At 31.7% G+C, this 21,988-nt stretch overlaps 1 protein-coding gene across 3 annotated transcripts in view; it reads right to left on the bottom strand.

Annotated features, from left to right (window-relative positions):
* Positions 1-21,988, bottom strand: part of LOC124369054 (KH domain-containing, RNA-binding, signal transduction-associated protein 2-like) — a 245,546-nt gene that overhangs the window by 36,949 nt on the left and 186,609 nt on the right. For 2 of the 3 annotated variants that reach the window (XM_046826758.1, XM_046826773.1), the window contains one exon: positions 11,730-13,100. The exons of the other annotated variant lie outside the window; for it this stretch is intronic. In XM_046826758.1, the coding sequence (XP_046682714.1) occupies positions 12,988-13,100 (113 nt within the window). In that variant the 3' untranslated portion in view covers positions 11,730-12,987. Of the gene's footprint in view, positions 1-11,729; positions 13,101-21,988 lie in introns of those variants that run through there. 3 annotated transcript variants of the gene reach the window in all.

Genomic DNA, 21,988 nt, shown 5'->3' with positions numbered 1-21,988 from the left:
ATTACAATGTTTAGTACATACTATTAAAATCAGATTATGAATCGGATCGAATGTAAGAGCAACTGATTAACTCTTTTCAGCCAGTTTATATTTCAGTAATATTTATTCACAGCAAACACAATAACAATTTAACATGCGAAATTGGTATCGAAATTTAGGTGTAATTTTGACATGCCCCCCTTAGTAAAATATTACTAAATCATTATTAAATGGACTTTTATTGTCAAACAAAACTACTACCACTGATTAGAAAATCTACACATAAAGTACTATATCTAATATAAATAGCGATAGTAAATTGCCAGGTAAACAACTATTCATAAATTTGGGTATATTTTCTAAGGTAATCTACCTGGTTGTAGGTAAGAAAAACAAACAAATACAAATAAATCTAAGTTTTAATTTAGTAGTTAGTTCACGGATATCAAATTAAATATTGCAAATAAAAATAGATAAAATATTTACAGAATAGTATAAAAAATATAGGCTAAATTTTATGCTTTATTGAGCATCTATGCACTCCTCTACAACCAAATCTACCGAGATCCATATTTCAACAAAGAAAGCCCCACAAGGTTTGGCGATCGACAGCGACAACTGGTATTCAGTGTGAACCTTTCCTACATGCAGTGATTGGTCAGCTCGTCGCTCCAGTAGACCACTCATTAATCTGTTGCACTAGTGAATCGCGCTAAGACCGATCGCCGCGAGTCGCCACGATAGTCTTGCTTAGTTCTCGCTCACGTGTGAATCGTTCCTACATGCAGCGGTTGGTCAGCTCGTCGCTCCAGTAGACCACTCATTAATCTGTTGCACTAGTGAATCGCGCTAAGACCGATCGCCGCGAGTCGCCACGATAGTCTTGCTTAGTTCTCGCTCACGTGTGAATCGTTCCTACATGCAGCGGTTGGCCAGCTCGTCGCTCCAGTAGACCGCTCATTAATCTGGTACACTAGTAAATCGCGCTAAGACCGATCGCCGCGAGTCGCCACGATAGGCTTGCTTAGTTCTCGCTCACGTGTGAACCGTTCCTACATGCAGTGATTGGCCAGCTCGTCGCTCCAGTAGACCGCTCAATCGCGCTAAGACAGATCGCCGCGAGTCGCCACGATAGGCTTGCTTAGTTCTCACTCACGTGTGAACCGTTCCTACATGCAGTGATTGGCCAGCTCGTCGCTCCAGTAGACCGCTCAATCGCGCTAAGACAGATCGCCGCGAGTCGCCACGATAGGCTTGCTTAGTTCTCGCTCACGTGTGTACCGGACCTTACGACAAAGTCATGGCGACGACTAATCGCGAGTTGTAGCCATTTTCACTGTTTGCATATTTATGGCTTATTTACGCTTTTTACACGGTGAACGAAATTTACGGGTTCGGGTGAGACACACTCTCTTTACGCAGTATCCAATTAATATTTTCATATTAATTAATCATAATTGATGTTTGAATGTTGTATTGATTATTATTATAAAACGCGTAATAACACATTTTAGTTCGATAAATTTCTATATAATTTAAACATTAAGAATTGAACTCATATAGACCTTGAAACAACATTGAAACACGACACAGCATACCTATGCTTACGCTGGGCTGATACGCCACATTTCACCGACTCCAAGCATCAATACTGGGTTTGCAAAGTTCAGAATCGACCTACCCCAATATATTTCTATACCCCGTATCCTGTATATACATAGGCAATTTTTCCCAGAATTTATTATAATATACTACAGAGTAGCCTACAAAAACTACAGTCAAAATTTGGGCCAAATGTTTACTTTTTATTACTTGTTTGTATACACTATAGTAATATATTTTATAGATCTATGAAAACTATAATTAGTTAAGATATTAAAGGATTGTGAAGAGGTTTTTTCTTTCTATATATATTATTTTTTACCCTAGAACACATAGCCATAACCTACAACTATGAACACACAGGTGGGGTGCTCCAAAACCTCATATAAAAAACCAAATACTTCAATGGCGAAGTATGATTTATTAATACGTTTAACTTCTAATACAAATAATACTTTGAAAATAATGTTTCGAAACTCTTGTCTGTAAAGGTGTGTTTAGTTTATACAAGACTGACAGACATGATTTTTATGTTCTGGGCAAATTGCTCAGTTACAATTTACACAGAATGATTTTGCCTTTCTGTATTTGGACCTTGGACAGACCAAAGATCTTGCTTGTTTTGTATTGTTGTTCACAACTCATGGCGCAGGGTTTTCCGGTCCAATGCCAAGCCTTTTTTTAATTTCCTCTGCAAGCTCCTTTGACAAAGGTTTCTTTAGCCTTTCTCCATGAATGGTCTGGCTAGCCTTTTAGGAAACATTTGCGTTGTACAGTCTTGTCACTGTGTTTGTTCCTAAATAATACTAGGGCGTTAACAGCTGCCTGATCTAAAATGCCATAAAAGAACCTTAGAGGCCAACGACGTGTTTTTCTGGCATCACTATAGGTGTGATTTAGCTGATCGAAAGTGTCGAACCCTCACTTAGTTTAGTTGTAGAAGTGTACCTTTTTCGGGTTTTTCGTTTCTTCTTTTATAGACTAATCACCATGCATAGTAGAAAGCAGGATAACAAGATTTATCAACTACAATAGTTTTTTGTTTGTCAAAAGCAAAACTCGAGGAAAGAACTTCTTTGTTTTTTGATGGTAGGAATGAAGGTGAGATTTCTCTTTTATTTTTACACAATGTTCCCATTACTTTAAACCTGTAGTCGGTTGCTGTGGTATCTGCCAAAGGTATTGACATAAACCAATTATCGGCAGTGATGTTACGACCTGTCCCATTGTATAGGTTCTGTCATTTCTTTTACTAACATTAGAGGTTGATTTATGTCTCTTCGGCAATTTTCTTTTTTAATATAAGGTATAGCGTTTATCATGTAAAATGTTTTGGTATCACACATGCACACTATTTTTAAACCATATTTATCAGGATTAAAAATAATATAAATCTTGAACGGGCATTTACCTCGTAAGGCAATAAGTTGCTCATCTACTGTACAATATGCATGGAGTGTGTAGCAAGATTTGCAATTGGAAATATAAATGTTTCACAGGGCACGAATTGGCCATCCTCGTCTTGTGTGGTACAGTCATCGAAACGTAAGCAGTTGACCAGAAACATGAATCTGTTCTCTGACATGATATACAGTATCTGTATGGTGGCACTCCATACATAGTACTCGTATTCCACATTTCACGAGAACTCAAAACACCAGCTGTAAGCCAAATAAAGCATATATTTCGTTACATGTAGTTTTCCCACATAAAATGAGCCTATTGATTGAATAATTTGCTTTTTGAATGTATATTTCAATGTTTGTGTAGAGTGCACTATAATTTCAACCAGTTCTTTACTAAATAGTATATTCCAAGTATCAAGTTCTGTACCTATATTTGTTGCCTCAGCTATAGCTATAGCTGTAGCTGTATTCGCAAAAAAGCGGTGCTCTACGAAATGTCGTCGCTAAAAATATGCGAGAAATTCGGTGACGATTTACCGCTATTACCTATATCTGTTTATTGATTTTAAAAAAGCGTGTGACTTTAGTTGACCATGAGATTTTGCTGCTGAAATTGGAGGCGGCGGAAGTACGGGACGTAGCCTTGAGTTGGTTCCGTGGTTTTATCACAGGCAGGGAGCAGCGGGTACGTGTCTGTCAATCCGTCAGTGCACCACTTCCAGTCTCATCTGGGGTACCGCAGGGAAGCGTAATCTCATCTACACTTTTCCTTATTTTTATAAATGACTTGTTAGAAATAAATTTCAATGGGAAGGTTAGTGCGTTTGCTAACGATATTGCTTTGTTCTATTCAAATAAAAATGTGCAAAAAACGAAAAATCAAATTTTAGAAGATTTATTATTATTAAAAAATTGGTGTACATTAAATAAAATGCAGGTAAATGTTGAAAAAAACACAGTATGTAAATTTTAACTTTGATGATTTTGTTTTTGACCAAGACCTTAAGTATCATGTTTTAAATTGTGGAGAAATTGACTGTAATTGTAAGATAATTTAAAAAGAAGTCCATTTTAAATACTTAGGAGTAATTTTTTACAAGAAATTAACATGGGAAAATCATATTACAACTTTAAAACCAAACTTAATTCAACAATCAGAAAGTTTTATTTACAAAAAATTTGCGGTCAAAATTTGTTAAGAACTTTATATTTTGCTCTGGTTAATTCAAGAATAGAATACGGTATTATTTGCTGGGGGGGGGACAGCTTAATAGACAAGTTAAGAGTAGTTCAGAACCATTTTATGAGAATTATTTTATACAAGCAGAGGAGAGATAGTTCTTTTCCCCTTTTTTGTCGACTTAAAATATTGCCTTTGCAGAATTTATTTATCTTTAAGGTATTAAGGGCTTTTTATCTTAGAAGTGGCAATTTGGGAACTACTGATCTAACATATGAGACCAGAAGTATAGAAAATCGAATTTTCCGAATTCCTAAAGTAAATAAGTCTGCATTTAAACATTCTTTTTCCTATGTTGGTACCAAGTTTTGTAATAGATTGCCATACGAAATAAAGTTAGCAAACAATATACATTTTTTAAGTTTTAAGCTAAAGACATTTTTACTATCTTTTGAAGAGTGTAATTGGTTTTATGATCAACTTCAAATTCAAAATTAGCGCTAATTTACAATAAATTGAATTTAAATAAAATAAGATGAGTATGTTTATGTTCTTAATACAAACGATTTTCAAATCAGTGTACTGTAAATTAGCTGGGTTTTAATTTTTACTTGTTACTATAGAAGCATAATTTTTTTGTTATATATTGTAAGCCAGTTGTTATATTCTAGTGAGTAAGGTATAGAAGTGTATTGGTAAGCTGAGTGATAGTGATAAGACACAGATGCCACAGAGAGCGACTCGGCTGTTGAAACACGTTAAGAAACTGGACTATGACACAAACAGTGTATTTTATTTTGCAATGTTTATACTGGCCACAATTCTTGTAAAAGTGGCCTGTTAATTCCAAGATGTTAATTTTTTTTCATATTAACTATGTTGTTTTGGAAGGAATAAAATCATTTATTCATTTATATATATGTAAACTATTTTTTCTTGCTATTACCATGACATGCCAACCATGGGGGGACGGTCCACAGAGGAAAACATGGAAATCTTAAATGAAAGCATGGGTTTACATAGGCATATGACACTGTGCAAAGTTTATAGATGTTATCTGCTATGGTTTGTAAAATATTAAGCCGTACCCAGACTTTTCAAACACCTTGTATATATATATATATATATATATATATATATATATATATATATATATATATATATATATATATAAATAATACACAAGTTGTCAAAATAATATTTTCACTCAAGAATATGAGTTGGACAACATCGTCCGATGATCCCTCGATAAGTGAATAATATTCAAGTACAAAAACTCGTTTGTATCGCGGTCACTACAGCTTAATTCGTACAGCTCGTTTAGTGCTGAAGTTCGGAACGATTGGTCGGCCGATTGTCCAATGCATCGTTACGTATTAGAAATGTAGCCTTGAAAAGTGTTTGATGTAAGTATACAATAATAAACCTTTTAACACATTTTTATATAGATTTTATTTGTACAAAGTACATTTCGAATACAATGAATCCATCATTAGGTACTTGTCACTTCATTCACAATTCACGTCGCGTAAAATACGATGTTTCGGGATTAATGTTCTTGATTTAAGGAGCTGTCAAATTATGTCTTAGTTTTATAAGTCCTTGGAGACGAAAAAACTGTTTTTGAAATTTTCCTGGTTCTCAGGAAGATTCCCGGCTTATTCACGGTTTTGCGGTCGGGTGGCCACTCAGAATGTTTTAAGTTAACCATTTTCCAATCTGGCGGCCAAAGTTTGCAGTACACCCTGTGTATTGCAAAAAAAGCATAGCATAATATACCTCTGATTGCACTATTGCTGAATGCTGCCCCTGTCTTGCGCCATTATACACTGAGGAATGATGCGCCACGCACGCCGCTGATGTGTCTTGCTTGCTCTTTATTTAATAAATATGCTGATTGTTTGCTACAGTAAACTTACCTAAGACATAACTTCCTCTTTAGAGATAAATCTTGCTTATGAAGTTTATCGTTATTACCATAGTTCTGCAAAATACAGCTGACTATAGAAACAGGACTGTGTCTGCGTGCTACTATAATTGTTATGTATTATTAAAACTGTTTATTTATATAAAATCAAAATTTAAGCTTAACATTTTCGGCAAACAAGATGTTTAAGTGAAACAAAATTTTAGTAATCACACAAATCATGCTGATTGTCTACCTGTCCCCTGGGATCATAATACTAGGAGTGAATACACATTTTCCCCATGGCCATAGAAACCTAGAGTGCTTCCTTTCAGGGCAATAGGCGTACAAAACTAAATAAAAGATAAAGTTTTATTATTATTATTATGGACAATCCAAGTAATGTTATAATACAATATTAATTATTCAAGAATATTTTCCTGTTCAAAATTAGATTCTAACCTAAAACACTCATCCCTGGATGTAAATTTTAATGCAATATTAATTTTGAAAATCCTATGCAAAGGTTAAAAATAAACTAACTAAATATATAAAAAAAATCTGGGAGTAAAAGGCATAGGGAACAAGCGGTTTACAAGCTGACTCCAAGAAAGATCACAAGTTGTGAAGAAACAGCACACTAAATCTGGCATCACTAGATCGTTCACAGAAAAGTGTCGTCCCTCAAGGATCGGTGCTTGACTCAGGTCTTTTTTTATCTTTTTAATTAATGACTTCCCAGCTTTCATAGACAGCCCCAGTACTGACCGCATAATGTATACAGATGATACTACCCTTCTTATAAGAAATGCTTAAAACAATTAATATAACTTATGCAATAATAATGTTATACCCATTTCTAAATAAAAAGTTATTGCTCATTATTTGGAACAGTTTTTTTTATTCTGTTTGTAACATATATATGATTTCAGAGCTACAGTTCTCAAAAGTTGTTCATACAAATATGTTTTACTTTGGTGTAACTATTTTAAAATTGGAGAATTGCCTCATTATTAGTTAATAATGGTATAAAAAAGATAACACAGAATTTAAAACACTTTTCTAAATAATGAGTATTAAGTTTTTGTTTATTTACAATCGGTACAAAATTATTATTGCATATGGTATATTAATTGTTTAAGCATTTTTTATAAGAAGGGTAGTATCATCTGCATACATTATGCAGTCAGTACTGGGACTGTCTATGAAAGCTGGGAAGTCATTAGTTAAAAAGATAAAAAGACCTGGGGCAAGCACTGATCTTTGAGGGGACATGATCTAGTGATGCCAGATTTAGTGTGGTGTTTCTTCACAAATTGTGATCTTCCTTGGATTCAGCTTGTAAACCACTTATTCATGACTTTTACTCCCAGACTTGTTAGTCTTTTTTTCAGAATGAATCAAGTCCCAGGCAATCATAAGCTTTGCTGTTGTCAAGAAATAAGGCTGTTGCATACGTTTTATCATCTATGCTATCAATTAATGATTCTACTAAGCTAATAACTGCTGATGTGGTTGATTTTCATTTTTTTTCATTGGCCGTCATTAAATCGTGTAGTTCAAGGTAGGCCATCAATCTCTTCAACACAGTTATCTCTATAATTTTTGCAAATAGAGATAGGTCAGTAGTTTTGTGTAATTTTCCCTTTCTTGTGTTTTGCATAGACCTTTGACACTTTTGTCTTGGGGGAAAGTGACCTTCAGCAAAATTGTATTTATTAATGACTGATACAAGAGGTAGGGTTAGCTCATTTGCACGATGAGAATTGATTTTTGGCACTGGAAGACTTTTTTAAGCTTTGAATTCAACTCTGCCCTTACAGTAGATGTCATAAAAAATTCCTGTGTCAAGTTTTGAAATTCTTCTGTCCTGTCAAATGCTGGAATGTTTAGTTGATGTTGAATTGTATATCACATATATGAGTAAAGTATGTGTTAAGGGTGTCAGCTCCTTGTGTAAGATTATGTATGATGGTGTTGTTGATAACAAGCTTAGGACACTACTGACTGTTATGTTTCCCATGATCAAGTTTCACGGACCTTTGTCTTGTATGATTTTTTTATATACTTTTAGTATGCTTGTTGATGCAGCATTCTTAGTTTTAGATTATACATTCTCTTTCTGTTTGTCATAATTTCTTTGTCTTGAATATCTCCTGCTATTTCATAGGTGTTAAGGGCTGTTAGGTAAGAGGCTTTCATTTCAGCAGATTCTGAGTCCTAGAAGTGGGCTGATTAGCTAGAACCTCCTTCTTCCTTTGCAGACTGGAGATATTTAATGCAGTACTACAAATGACATTGTAGAATTTATTATTTGCTCTTTCTGTAGCTTCCACAACCTTGATAGCATTCCAATGCTTGTTGTAGAGAACAGACAAGATTTTCATGGTTATTTTTCACTTAAGGTTTAATATTGTGTCAGTTTCTTGCTTAAGGTCAAGGTTACAAATTTGTGCTGTACGATCTGAAAGGCCAGTTTGAGAGATGGGTACAATGACCTTTACTTCTGGGATGTTTGTGCATACCCAGGTTATGAAGGATCTTGTCTCAACCATAACCAGTGTTGCTGGGAGATGGAAGTCTCCTCATATTGTGTGTCATTAGTTTGTCTCCTAACATCACATTGTCTGTAAACTATCAATATTTATATCAACTAATAGTAAAAAATGTATTGTGTGCTTGGCTATGGTCTAGCATGTGTTTAGGCCATTTCTTGTATTTACTCCAGGAGGCCTATATACCCACCAAGGAGATCCCTTGACCTTAATGGAAGTCATTGTTGATTCAATGAGAAATTCTCTGCAAATTTTTTTAATTTAATGGCCTCTATATTAAATCCTGGTGTCACGATTGTCCTTAATACGAGTATATAGCGATACCACCTAGCTTGTGTTCTGTTCTGCTGAATTTGGATACCAGACTGTAGGCTTCTATTGTGGTATTTGTAAGGTATCTTCAGTTCATTCAAAATTAAAGATTAATACCAAAATATTAATGATTAGTACCTATTTTTGGGATTTTATTCTTCAAAAAATATGAAGCACCTAGTTCCTTTCTGAAATTCAATTTCATTGTTTTAGCTATTATAAAATAGTAATATAATTTTAACCAAAATTTCGACTATGCACCAAGTGGCAAGGGTATCCATTGAAATATTTTACAGTTTGAACATAGACCTCCAATATTGGCATACCCTGTATATAACATCTAATGAAACTATTTTAAATGGAAATATTTTAGATGTTACTGTATGATAGCATAATTTGCAGCTCTAGGCACCACATAACTTCAGGTGATAAGCTGAGTTCCTAAATACTACTAGTCACAATTGTAATTTTACAAAACTAAATTTGTTTCCATTTAAACTAAAACTACATGCCACATTTCAAATATTTACCATTTGGCTCTTTACGGTTAATAAAGTAAGTACATTTTGCAAAAAGAATCCTTCTCTTTCTTCCTTTGATTAGCACTTGTGTGTGTCTGTTTGTATTTCATTTCAAGATTCTTCAATGATTTATCCACACCACTGTATTTGTGAATACATATTTAAGTTTCTTTGGATTGATACTAAAATTTGAAGAAAAAAATTAGGTACACAAATTCAAACTTCCAAGAAAAGTAGATATGATGCTCTTTTGTGATTCTATAAAATATAACAGAAATGCCATTTTACTAAAATTCAGTTGCATAACTTTAAATTTACTTTACATCAAAAATTTACTTTTACAATTATTTTTAAGTGATTATAGTTATAAAATTTAAATTGTTTTATATACTTATTTACAAAGGTGGATCATATAAACAAACAAAAAACCCATGTGAAATATTACAATATAACTTGTAATTATTTATTATTAATATAGAAAGCACATAAAAACATTTGGAAATTTGGAAAACACTACAAAGCGAAGGAAGTGGATACACTTATATGTTTGGTATGGGTTGTCTGTAGGTGGGGCCATAACTGGGGGCTATAGACAGTGATGGTCATTTTGAGATCTACTATCTTAGATTTGGATAGAAGTTTTGAAATGGGAAGAGGGCCATGCGACAAATTATGAAATCTGTTTTAAGAGTTATAACATGTTAATGTCTTTAAGGTAGATTTTAACAAGCTTCAATAAAAAAAAATACAGATAAGGCATTATTTCTGTGTATATTAATTATTTATAAATTAGAAACAGAGGAATCATATTAGGAATTCACACTACAAAATGCCTCCACATAACTCCTTATACATATGCAAAAATTACAACACACTATATTATAGTATATACATGTACATGTTTTGTATCTTGATTCTTCCTGTCAACAAAAATTTGAGAAATACCCATGCAAACTGCAATATATACAGCTTATTAAAATATAGAAAGCACAAGCAACATGAAAAAAGCAACATATTAAAAAATGCCCTAAGATACAAAATGTAAAATGTGGGGGAATTTTGGTTACCTTTTGAAACATGAATTACTAGAACCTAAAAGATCACGCCTGGCATGCAAGGATATCAGGCAACTGAATGGTACATTTATTAGTAATGCTAACTATAAATTCTTAAAAATAATTTACGTTTGTATTAAGTGTATATTTAATTATTTTTACGTTCCAGTTAGTATTAGTTGTGTGTTTTATCAATTCTTTTATCTTTTTGCTTTTAGGGGTGAATTTATAATTAGCATTGAAGAAAAATTGAAGTTTTGAAAAAACACATTAAAATGAACTAAACAACATATTTAAAGAGTTTTTGATCAGTAGCAATATTAAATGTGGTTTACCTTTGATTGTTTTGTGTTTCCTTGGCCAGTTTTCTTCTGTCAGCTTTACAGTGTTTGACTTGATGTTTTCTTCGGTTAGTTTAGGCCACATTTTGATGATGTTAAGACACTTAAGTTAGTTCACTATTTTTATGCTTCCTGAAAGAATGCATATTTTACCAAATCCACTGTTGAACACATTGTTGTCTGAAACTGTAATGTTTAGGTTTGTTCGGTTTGCAATTTGAAACTAATTATTAGGTTTAGGTTGTGCGTTCTTCTAGCACTTAAGGTACAATTCTTATCGTCTTGTTCTTTAATAACTATTTATACTAACAATTGGTGTCTCATAAGCACCAGACTTTTATTTTATAATAATTTGTATTAAAGATTTGTTTTGTAAATTTTTGTTCTTTATAATTAATATTAAAATTATAAAAGATGATATATAGGCAATAACAAATTAAATTTCACTTTTTATATTTAACACTAAAAAAATCTAGACATAAACTTTTAAAATGGACATTTATAAAATACTATGATTATTTTCAAATGTACTGGACATTTTCATCCTAATTATTTTACCTCCAAAGTCTAGAATTAACTATACATCATATTTGCAGATTAAATAACCAGGAATTTTACAATCACGATCAACTTTTTTTCTTACATTTATTCAAACAATTATTAAAAAGAGACAACATTAAAAATGACACCTTATCCTTTTTACTACGTTACTGTGACTTCTTTTTGGCAGAGACTTTTCTTTACTGACAACAATGCAACGTTTTATATATGTCATAACAGAATATTGGCCCAATTAAATTTACGATTTACATATTTAAGAAAATTATAGAAATTCAAGGAGCTTTAGGTACAAATAAATTATAACAAATATATTTTAATTGTTTAAACGACAATTTATTTAATTATATCCTACAAACAAGAGATAATACATACTTTAACCCTGATGGGTGACACTAGTTATTTAAATATGCAATTTAAGAGGAAAAACTTAGTTTAAATCTACACTAGCATTAAGAAGCTGAAAAACAAGATAAGAAATTTAAAGTTTTCTTTAAAAATGACATCTATTTTTCCTCAGACTACTTAGCCTAGCTTACATGATCCCATGATAACATAGAGCAATACACAATCTAAATTAGATAAAACAAGACAGACAATTTAGCTTTAGGCCGAGAAATTACGGTGCTCACTACAAACTCTGTTGTTTACGTTAGGAAAATATCTGACTGTGGTAGTAACAAACCAATATACTACTTTTATCTTTACTTTAATATCACCTAAAAGCATCTTTTTTTTGTCTTTTTTCAGTAAATTATATAACATTAAGAAAAATATACAATTAAAAGTATAAAAAACTAAAAATAGCTTTTATGTTTAGTCAAGGGACAACTATGCTGATGGACAAAATAAGTTGATGGTTGGTCAGACAACTGAACAAGTTTATCTATGCTAATTAGAGAATCTGAGTCATTATATTATAAATAAGCTTAGTTTAATCAAAAACGAATATTACACACTTATTATAACACTGGCTGTATATTATTTATAATTTGGATACAATTTATTTCATAAACCTGGCCTTTCAATGCTGTAAGCCTAGGACGGATATTAATTTTCAGTGATCGTTTTTCGTATACTTTATGTTAGGACTGGATAGAGGACTAAGATTGACAACACAAGAACTGACAGAATTAATTGTTGTATTTGATAATATAATTTAATTTAATAATTTACAATTCTGTTTTGTGTAATTGTAATATTAAAAAGTGTTTCGAATTACATTTATAACAAATATAGATTAAAACTTTATTTGAAAAAGTTTTAATATACACAATTATTTTGGAGGGAAAATGATGTTGACAAAAGTTTAAAGTGTTTAGTTAGGCTCTAAGCCGGAATGTACCGCGGGGGTTGTTTGCTTGTTTTTTTTTTTTTAAATAAAACACACATTTTCCCGCCAAAATGAACAAAAGAATCTTGTAGCCAGTACAAGCGTGTGAAGGGTACAAACTAAAGTAAATGATGAACAGCACATGAAAGTATAAAATGGTTGACTGCACAGACACAACCGAAGGGATAATATAGTTCCACTCACGCAGCTATCCTCTTGTAGTGGCGCCGCGGGAGGGTTTATTTTTGTGGGCGCGCATACGGAGACGGTCGGGGGCCGCCAAACCGGCCTTGAGCCCCCCCACTGCCTACACCGGGAGCCTTGAAGCCTTTCCAGCGGCCAGCTGTACTGTCTGACAACAGAACAACCCCCGCAACATCAGACAAGAGCAACAACAACCGGTAACTCTATGAACAACATCTTCCTCCATCAGTTCATTTCTTTGTCAATTGCTTTCATTTTATGTGCAGTATATTATTTTATTTAGTTTTTTATTGTAAATACAATATGCTTTAATAAAGGAAAAAATTATCAGAGGAACAAAATAATTAATTACGAAAACCAAAAGAAGCTTGAAGATGTTTTTCATGTCATTGAGTTTAATGTAAATGTAAGAAAAATACATTATTTAATAATATTTACTACTTAAAAGCTTAAAAAGTTATATTGGTTGTTTAATAAAAATATGTTTAACAAATTTATCACATATAATGTGACTAAAATTATATTTTAACGTAATTAAGCTGTTTTAAGACAAAAGTTCTCATTTTAAAGTTATTTTTAATGTTTGAAGAAAGCAAGTGTCATGCAGTGTTGCTAGCTGGCACTTACCTGTGGTGCTTAGTGAGCACTTACCTGTTCTTAGTGGGCACTGAGTCGAGTACTTAATCAACATCACGATACTCACCCCTGTCCTCTCCTCAGTGGAGTGTGCTTATAATGGCTATGTCTTTATGTTTCTAACCATACATCCTATCTCAATCCTACCTATGATGTGCACTAAATGTTGTAAAATGGTCTCTAAAGATCTAACAAGTAAAATTATACTAAGCCACTGACACCAAAAGTAATTATGAAAATTAGAAAAACTCAGAATAAAAATGTTCCACAATTCTTGTGCTTCCATCCCTTTGTCTGTTTTATTAATATAACATTTTAAATTCATATCTTAATATATTTTGAAAAATTTAAAATTTATATATTTAAATGAACCCAACTTAAACTTAATCCTTCAGTTGATCCATAATTGGTGTTCTGTTTTCCATCACATATAGGAAAGAGTTTGAGATAAGTCACACAATTTGCATTTAGTATTATATGAATTTGCCATTGCATAGCATTATGTTTCATTATGGTTTATTAACTAATCTAATCGTGAGTGGCCAATAATTTTTTTACACATTATTTGGGTTATTTGGTACAATTAACTATGACATATACATGAAAGTTCTGTATTACTCTCAAATTGCTTGTTTCCAAACATAATCTTGAACAGACTTCAAAACTTGAAATAATACTCTCCCTAGAAGTAACCAGGCTACCAGATTTATAGTTAATTACCAATGTGAATCTTAACAACAACAGTCCAACACAGACAGCCAGAAACACATAACTTATCAAAACCATCCCCAAATATTGAATTTTTCTAGTAAATTGGAGCACTGGCAAAGTTGTAATACTCTTGGGAAAATTAGACAGACCTTCTTAAGAGCCTTGTGCAAAGTCACATACATTATCCCACAATAGTGCTTGCCTCTCCTTAAGCCCTATAGCTGTCTAGAACACAGAACACAGTACATACGGTTTAATGTGAAGAAAAATCCCACTTTTGCCAATCGTTCGTACATAGAATATTACCCATGAAACCAGAAACAGGAGTAAAATCTATATTAAAATTATATATATTTAAGACATATTAACGCATAGAAACATTTATGTGGAACAATGCACAAAAAACTAAATCCTATTTTAAAGCTTATTATTTTTTAACAATACAATTTTCTAATAATGTTTAGCTTTTGTCAGTAAACTGCAAAGCCAGATATTCTATCCTGAAAATAATATGTGTACAATTCAGTATAAATTACATTTCTTGTCAACAATTAATTAAATTGATCTAGGTTTCAAAAAATAAAATAAGAATTAAGTACGATACACATTTTTTATGGTACATCTTGTTTTATTCTTCACCAAATTGGAGGGATACGGATAGGCAAGTAACACTTATCTATATATGATTCTAACATGAAGAATAATGATTTACCTAAATTACCATGAGAGAACAGCATTTTGGACTTCTATAAGGAGAGATTTTTAATGGGATTTAAGTAGTTGTCGATAAAATACCTTGCTGTACAGAAGAAACTTCAATAATAAACGTTTGTTTAAAAACATTTGTAAGGCATTAATATATTTGATACTATACTTCATCTGTATGTTACAGGTTCAGTACTAAATTAAAACATATATGTATGAAGATGTATGAAAATACGGAGCAATGCCTACATTATTTTGATGGCTTGCACGGGTTTTTCTGTTAATATACCCTGTCCGCATCTAGACACTTTCCATCAGGAAAGCCTCTCAAATAAACAGGGAGTTTTTTATTCTGGGGTAATTGAAATAGTATGGGTAAATTGAAAAATATTATAATGATTACAGATTCACAGAAAATTGGTAGCTGAATAGTACAATCAGAGACCAATAACACAACGTGTATTTTTGGCCTCTTGTACTATGTGTGTGTGTGTATATATATATATATATATATATATATATATATATATATATTGCTGTTAAATGTTCTTTTTAACAATATCAACATTAAATACTTTATCTAGATCAAAACATTCCACATTAGACAAATATTAGAAAAATACAGAGCAATAACTAAATTAAATAAACTTAAAATTAAACAACCTAGATGCATGTTCATAAAAATTCATTACTAAAATGTATTTAAACTGAATATTTACCTTATGTAAAAAAAAGTCGAAAACTAAATAAATTTTAAACTAGTTTTATGTGGCCTAGTTTATATACTGGATACTCAAACAGCTCTTCCATCTCACAGGACTAGTGCTTTAATGATATGAAACAGATAACAGTGAAATGCTGATGTTACCTAAATAATGTATGAAGAATACATAGCTAGTACTACAAGTATTTGTAGACTTACTCAGGTTCTTCACTTGATATTCCCTGTCCGCATCTAGATACTTCCTATTACGTAGGGAAGTCTCTCAAATAAACAGGGACCTTTTTTTTAGCAAATTTAATTACCGCAAATTATTTCTTAAGTTAGTGAAATGTTAGATAACAGAATTGCGTTGATATATTGGCATCTATAATTAACATAATAATGTTCTCTATCTCAAAGGGCTATAACTTTAATGATATGAAACAGAAAGCAGTGAAATGCTGATGTTACCTAAATAATGTATGAAGAATACATAGTTAGTACTACAAGTATTTGTAGACTTACTCAGGTTCTTCACTTGATATTCCCTGTCCGCATCTAGATACTTCCTATTACGTAGGGAAGTCTCTCAAATAAACAGGGACCTTTTTTTTAGCAAATTTAATTACCGCAAATTATTTCTTAAGTTAGTGAAATGTTAGATAACAGAATTGCGTTGATATATTGGCATCTATAATTAACATAATAATGTTCTCTATCTCAAAGGGCTATAACTTTAATGATATGAAACAGATAACAGTGAAATGCTGATGTTACCTAAATAATGTATGAAGAATACATAGCTAGTACTACAAGTATTTGTAGACTTACTCAGGTTCTTCACTTGATATTCCCTGTCCGCATCTAGATACTTCCTATCACATAAGGAAGTCTCTCAAATAAACAGGGAATCTTTTTTAGTGCGATTAATTATGTGCCACAATTTTTAAATTAAACTATGTTATGAGACTGGAATTATTTCTTAAGATAGTGAAATGTTAGATAACAGAATTGCGTTGATATATTGGCATCTATAATTAACATAATAATGTTCTCTATCTCAAAGGGCTATAACTTTAATGATATGAAACAGAAAGCAGTGAAATGCTGATGTTACCTAAATAATGTATGAAGAATACGTAGTTAGTACTACAAGTATTTGTAGACTTACTCAGGTTCTTCACTTGATATTCCCTGTCCGCATCTAGATACTTCCTATCACATAAGGAAGTCTCTCAAATAAACAGGGAATCTTTTTTAGTGCGATTAATTATGTGCCACAATTTTTAAATTAAACTATGTTATGAGACTGGAATTATTTCTTAAGATAGTGAAATGTTAGATAACAGAATTGCGTTGATATATTGGCATCTATAATTAACATAATAATGTTTTCTATCTCAAAGGGCTATAACTTTAATGATATGAAACAGGTAACAGTGAAATGCTGATGTTACCTAAATAATGTATGAAGAATACGTAGCTAGTACTACAAGTATTTGTAGACTTACTCAGGTTCTTCACTTGATATTCCCTGTCCGCATCTAGATACTTCCTATCACATAAGGAAGTCTCTCAAATAAACAGGGAATTTTTTTGGTGCGATTAGGTGCCACAATTTCTTAATTACACTATGTTTGAGACTAGAATTATTTCTTAAGTTAGTGAAATGTTAGAAAAAAGATAACTGTATGATATATATTGGCTCATACAGTGTTTCAGACCACCCAGCTGCAATCTCCTTTAGATACACTGTTTTAAATAGAGTAATGGAATAAACCTTTGCCTTCTAAAGCCACATTGTTACTGTCAAATCTTGAAAATTTTTAAAAGCAAATCAAATTAAATTAAATTCTTTATTGTCATGAGGCACAGTACAGTGTAATAGACATGTCAATATAGGTCATGTGGCACATCATTTTATAGGTCATCATATACTGAACAATTTGATAAAAATATTTTGTAAATATTTGAGTCTTGACCAAAGGGCACAGATTTTTGGAAATTTCTAGAGTTTATCTTTTTTGCTAACGTACTTGTGTGCTTAAATTTGCGAGTCTAAATAACAAAAAATTTGGCAAAATCACCGGATAAGCTTTTGAACGACATGTTGTTTGACTGTTTTCTTAAGTTTTTCTTACACAAAATTTTTTTGAAAAATTTGCTATGAAAACATAACTCATGTAGCACATTAAATTAAAAAGTTATTAAAATATAAACATTTTAATACATTTAACCTTAATTTTTATCTCTTCTATAGTTACAAGTTATTTGAGAAAACCGTATTTTAATATGATTTTAGCATTATTTTGAGTAATTAAAAATAACAATTAGTGAAATTACAATCAAATTTAGTGAAATATGTATGATAACATTGTAATGTAATAAAAAATAGTATGGATAAAAAATCTCTACATTATGATAAGCTCAAAAGACCTCTAATCCGAATAGAGGTTGGTAGTTACTCTACATGCAATACAGTTTTCAAATGTCTTTGTATAAATATTTACACAGCTGATCAACAATGATATTTGTATAACAACAACAAATGTTTCTTTAATATATGTAGTCATGTTATTAAGTCATTGCCGAATGTAGCTTATTGGAATCGGGAGTGGAGATTACCAGGCAGTCTGAGACATTATGACTTTGGATTTGCATTAAGGTAAACGCAGGTTCAAATCCTGTCTGTGACCACAGCAAGTTTTATTAATACCAACAACACTGTCTGTATCAACTCAACTCTTCTCTCTCTCCTTCTACAAAAACAAAAAGATAAAAATCTTTTTAACATGATCAAATCTAATTTTTCATAATAATCGAAGTAAAGATAACACAATAAAAAAGCACTTTATAGTTACACTTTCTATGCAGATGACATTTCAGGTTAAGCTAAAATGTCATATGATTAGCCATTAAAATATTCTCTGTTAACTCAGTCTTTTTCTCATTGCCAACATGATTATCTAAAGGGCCAATATAATTAGTCACTTTTTGAGAGGCGCTAGTTGAGATTATTTTTAATACAGTTGAAGAGGTACACATTTAGAGTTTCACACCAAATTACAACCCTCTAGGTCTCATGATACTGACAGATAGAAATCAGATTATGTTCATAATCAATTCAAGGGAGAAGCTTTTTTAAATGCTAAGCCAATAAAAATGTAGGATATACTCAGTTGTTAAGGTGGTTAATTAATATACAGTGTGAGTTTAAAGTATGGATACACTCTGTTAAGTTTTTGATGGATAAAGATGGAGAGATGGTATTCAGGACACCTTTCTAGGAAATAGATGTGAACTTTTTAGTTACTGTTAAGACTTTGCCCATTTCCCCAAAATGTATCATGTTCAGTTTCTGGTTGGAATTAACAAAGTTAAGACGTGTTTTTGTAATACTTTATTTAAATTGGAGTGTTTAAGTGAACAAGAGCGTACTACAATACTGGTGATAATGCAAGGCTATGGAGACGGGTGAGATTTTATGATGAAGTAAGGAATTTATTCAGAAACACTTATCCCAATCAAAACCCTGTATCTAAATCAGGAGTTCAAAAAACAATCCAATGTTTCCACGAAACAGGTACCTCAAAGACCGCCCCAAACCTGGACCACCAAAATCGGTTACAAACAAAAGCATTGTCACTTGACGTTTTATTCTGTCGTAGAAGATCCTCATGACTCAACAAGAAATGTTTTTCCAATATTGGGTATATATCAAATCAGTTTGTAAACTTTACATAACAGTGGTTATAAAGCATGTCCGTGAGTATTTAAACAATATTTTTCCAAATTGCTGATAGGCACAAGAAAAAGTATCGAGTGGCTACCAAGATCTCCAGATGTATCTCCACTTGATTACTTTGTATGGGTCATTAACCTTAGGGATAGAATAGTAGTGGAAATTCAAAAAAAAACCCACTTGACTCTATACAGCTGCTGTTTCAATTTTCTACAACAGGCTTGGAAATTGACAAACTGTCATTGGCAGTAGTTAGAAAATGTAATATAAAAACACAGGTTAGTAAGTTTTAACAGTTTTATTGCTTAACTTAATTGAAATTACTAGAGCTACTATATCTTTACATTAAAAAATTTTAAACTGCCCCCACCCATTTTGGAGAAATGGTTCACTTTAGTTTCCCAGAGGGATGTCCTGAGTTTGATTTTTCTATTTTTGTTCATTGAAGGTTGAGCGGGATCCATCCATGCTTTTAATTTAATTAATACAATCCCATTTTGGAGAAATGGAAAAAGTTCTAACAGTGACTATACAATTCACTTATATTTCCTAGAAAGGTGCCCTGAGTTCCATCCCTCCATCTTTATCCATCAAAAACTAAATATAGTGTATCCATACTTTTAAATCACACTAGATATTGGTTTGATGTAGATTGTCTTACAGCCACAAAAAAATGTATTATTGAAAATTTACAGTGAGTTAAATAATAAAAAAAAATTAGTAATTAACAAACAAAATGAAAGGTACATTTACATCAAACTATGCATTTATCTAACTGATTTGTGGCTTAAATTTAAGCTTACATTTTTATTATTTTACCAGATGTTATATTAGTTCATCATCTGTTCAAAATTTCAATGAAATTGTTTAAAGATTTTCATTAATATCTAAACTATCCTTAATATTAGAAATGATTGAGGAAATTTACAATCAACCAGTAGACTCAAAAATTAGGCGTCAATAACTTACTAAGTCAGCCACATATATTGTATGCAACATTACACTAATAATAATAATGCAATTTTAAATAACTCTCTACTGTGGAAATCTATATGTCCACTGATTTAGGTGACAACAAAACAGAGATTATGAAAATATTACAATATAAAAATTAAAAAAATAATAATTGGTGACTAATTATCTTAATTAAGGTACTCTAAAAGTGCTTTAGAGGTACATGCTGATTAAACTCATGATTGTATTAGTTAACCAAACTACAATATTCATATCAAGTTACAAATGATTTAAAATGCTCATTAGAAAGTTCACTAGTATAAATTATTGCCTTAGTGAAGATTGTGAAATAAAAGTTATATAAATTACATAAATGTCTTTTCTAGTTATAATTTGCACTGACAGAAATAAATACAACTAAAAATCTATAGAACAAATTTTTTACTTTCAAAGAGAGTAGCATTTTTCTAAAGCTCGTAGTGGCTTTCAAACAACTCGACAAAGAAAAACGATTGAAAACTGTTGGAATCAGAGGTTTTGATAAAAGAAAACTCAGCAGTGAGAGCCTGCATATCGGCACTTGACAGGTTCGGTGAATGGCTGTGAACAATGGTTGGTGTGAGCGGGGACCGCCACCAGCTCTACATTACTATGCTGCGCTCTTCTCTCTCTGTTTCATTGACACTGAGAATGTGTCCTGTCCTTGTACTTTAATGTAAACATGTTTCTATTTTCAGAGACCGTTAATATTGATTTGTAAAGTTGATTTAATATATTTAACAATCTTTCTATCTGCCTGTTCGCACGATATCCTCAAAATCAAACTGAGAAATTGATTTGAATTTGTGCATTAAGCTTAATTTCTATATGAGGACAACCGAGTTTGATAATGGTGGTTATCACTTCAAGGGAATTGGCTGAGCGTTTGTGAATATTTTTACAATTATGGGTTATCTATTTGTTTTTAATATAAACAACCTTGTATTAATTGGGTTTTATAATACATTTTGAATGAAGTTTGTAATTGAAAATTGATGATGGCATTGTTTATTTATTTATATTTTCATTGTATTGAATTTTAATTAACAGTGAAATTCAAACAATATATGGCTGACCGTTGCTTATTATAACTTTATAAAAAGCCTTTATTTCCGGAATTCGCCGAAGCTATCTCTATATATTTAAAAACGTGAAGGTTTTTTGAACTCAATTTAATTTAGAGATATTATGTAATATAAGTTATGAAAAATTCTAATACGGAGGAAGTTATCGAAAAACAAAAATTGTCTACGTGTAAATTGCATCTATTTATTTGCTGTTCATCTTCAATGGTAATTATTTCATGTCATTGGAAAATACAAGAAATTATAAGATGAGACATTTAAAAATAGTGCCATTCATATAAATACAATTTAATTTCCAAAACGCATAAAATACAGTACATAGATAAACATAATTTAGATATAATGATTACAAATTATTTTTAGGACATATTCCAGGATAAATCTTTTAAAATTAGTGGGTAAAACAAACTCAAATGTAAAACTTGTGAGAGAACCAATGGGACTGAAAGGGATGGTGAATT

Source organism: Homalodisca vitripennis, chromosome 1 (genome assembly GCF_021130785.1).
Source record: "Homalodisca vitripennis isolate AUS2020 chromosome 1, UT_GWSS_2.1, whole genome shotgun sequence".
NCBI classification, from domain to species: domain Eukaryota; kingdom Metazoa; phylum Arthropoda; class Insecta; order Hemiptera; family Cicadellidae; genus Homalodisca; species Homalodisca vitripennis.
This window is presented reverse-complemented; position numbering and strand designations above follow the sequence as displayed.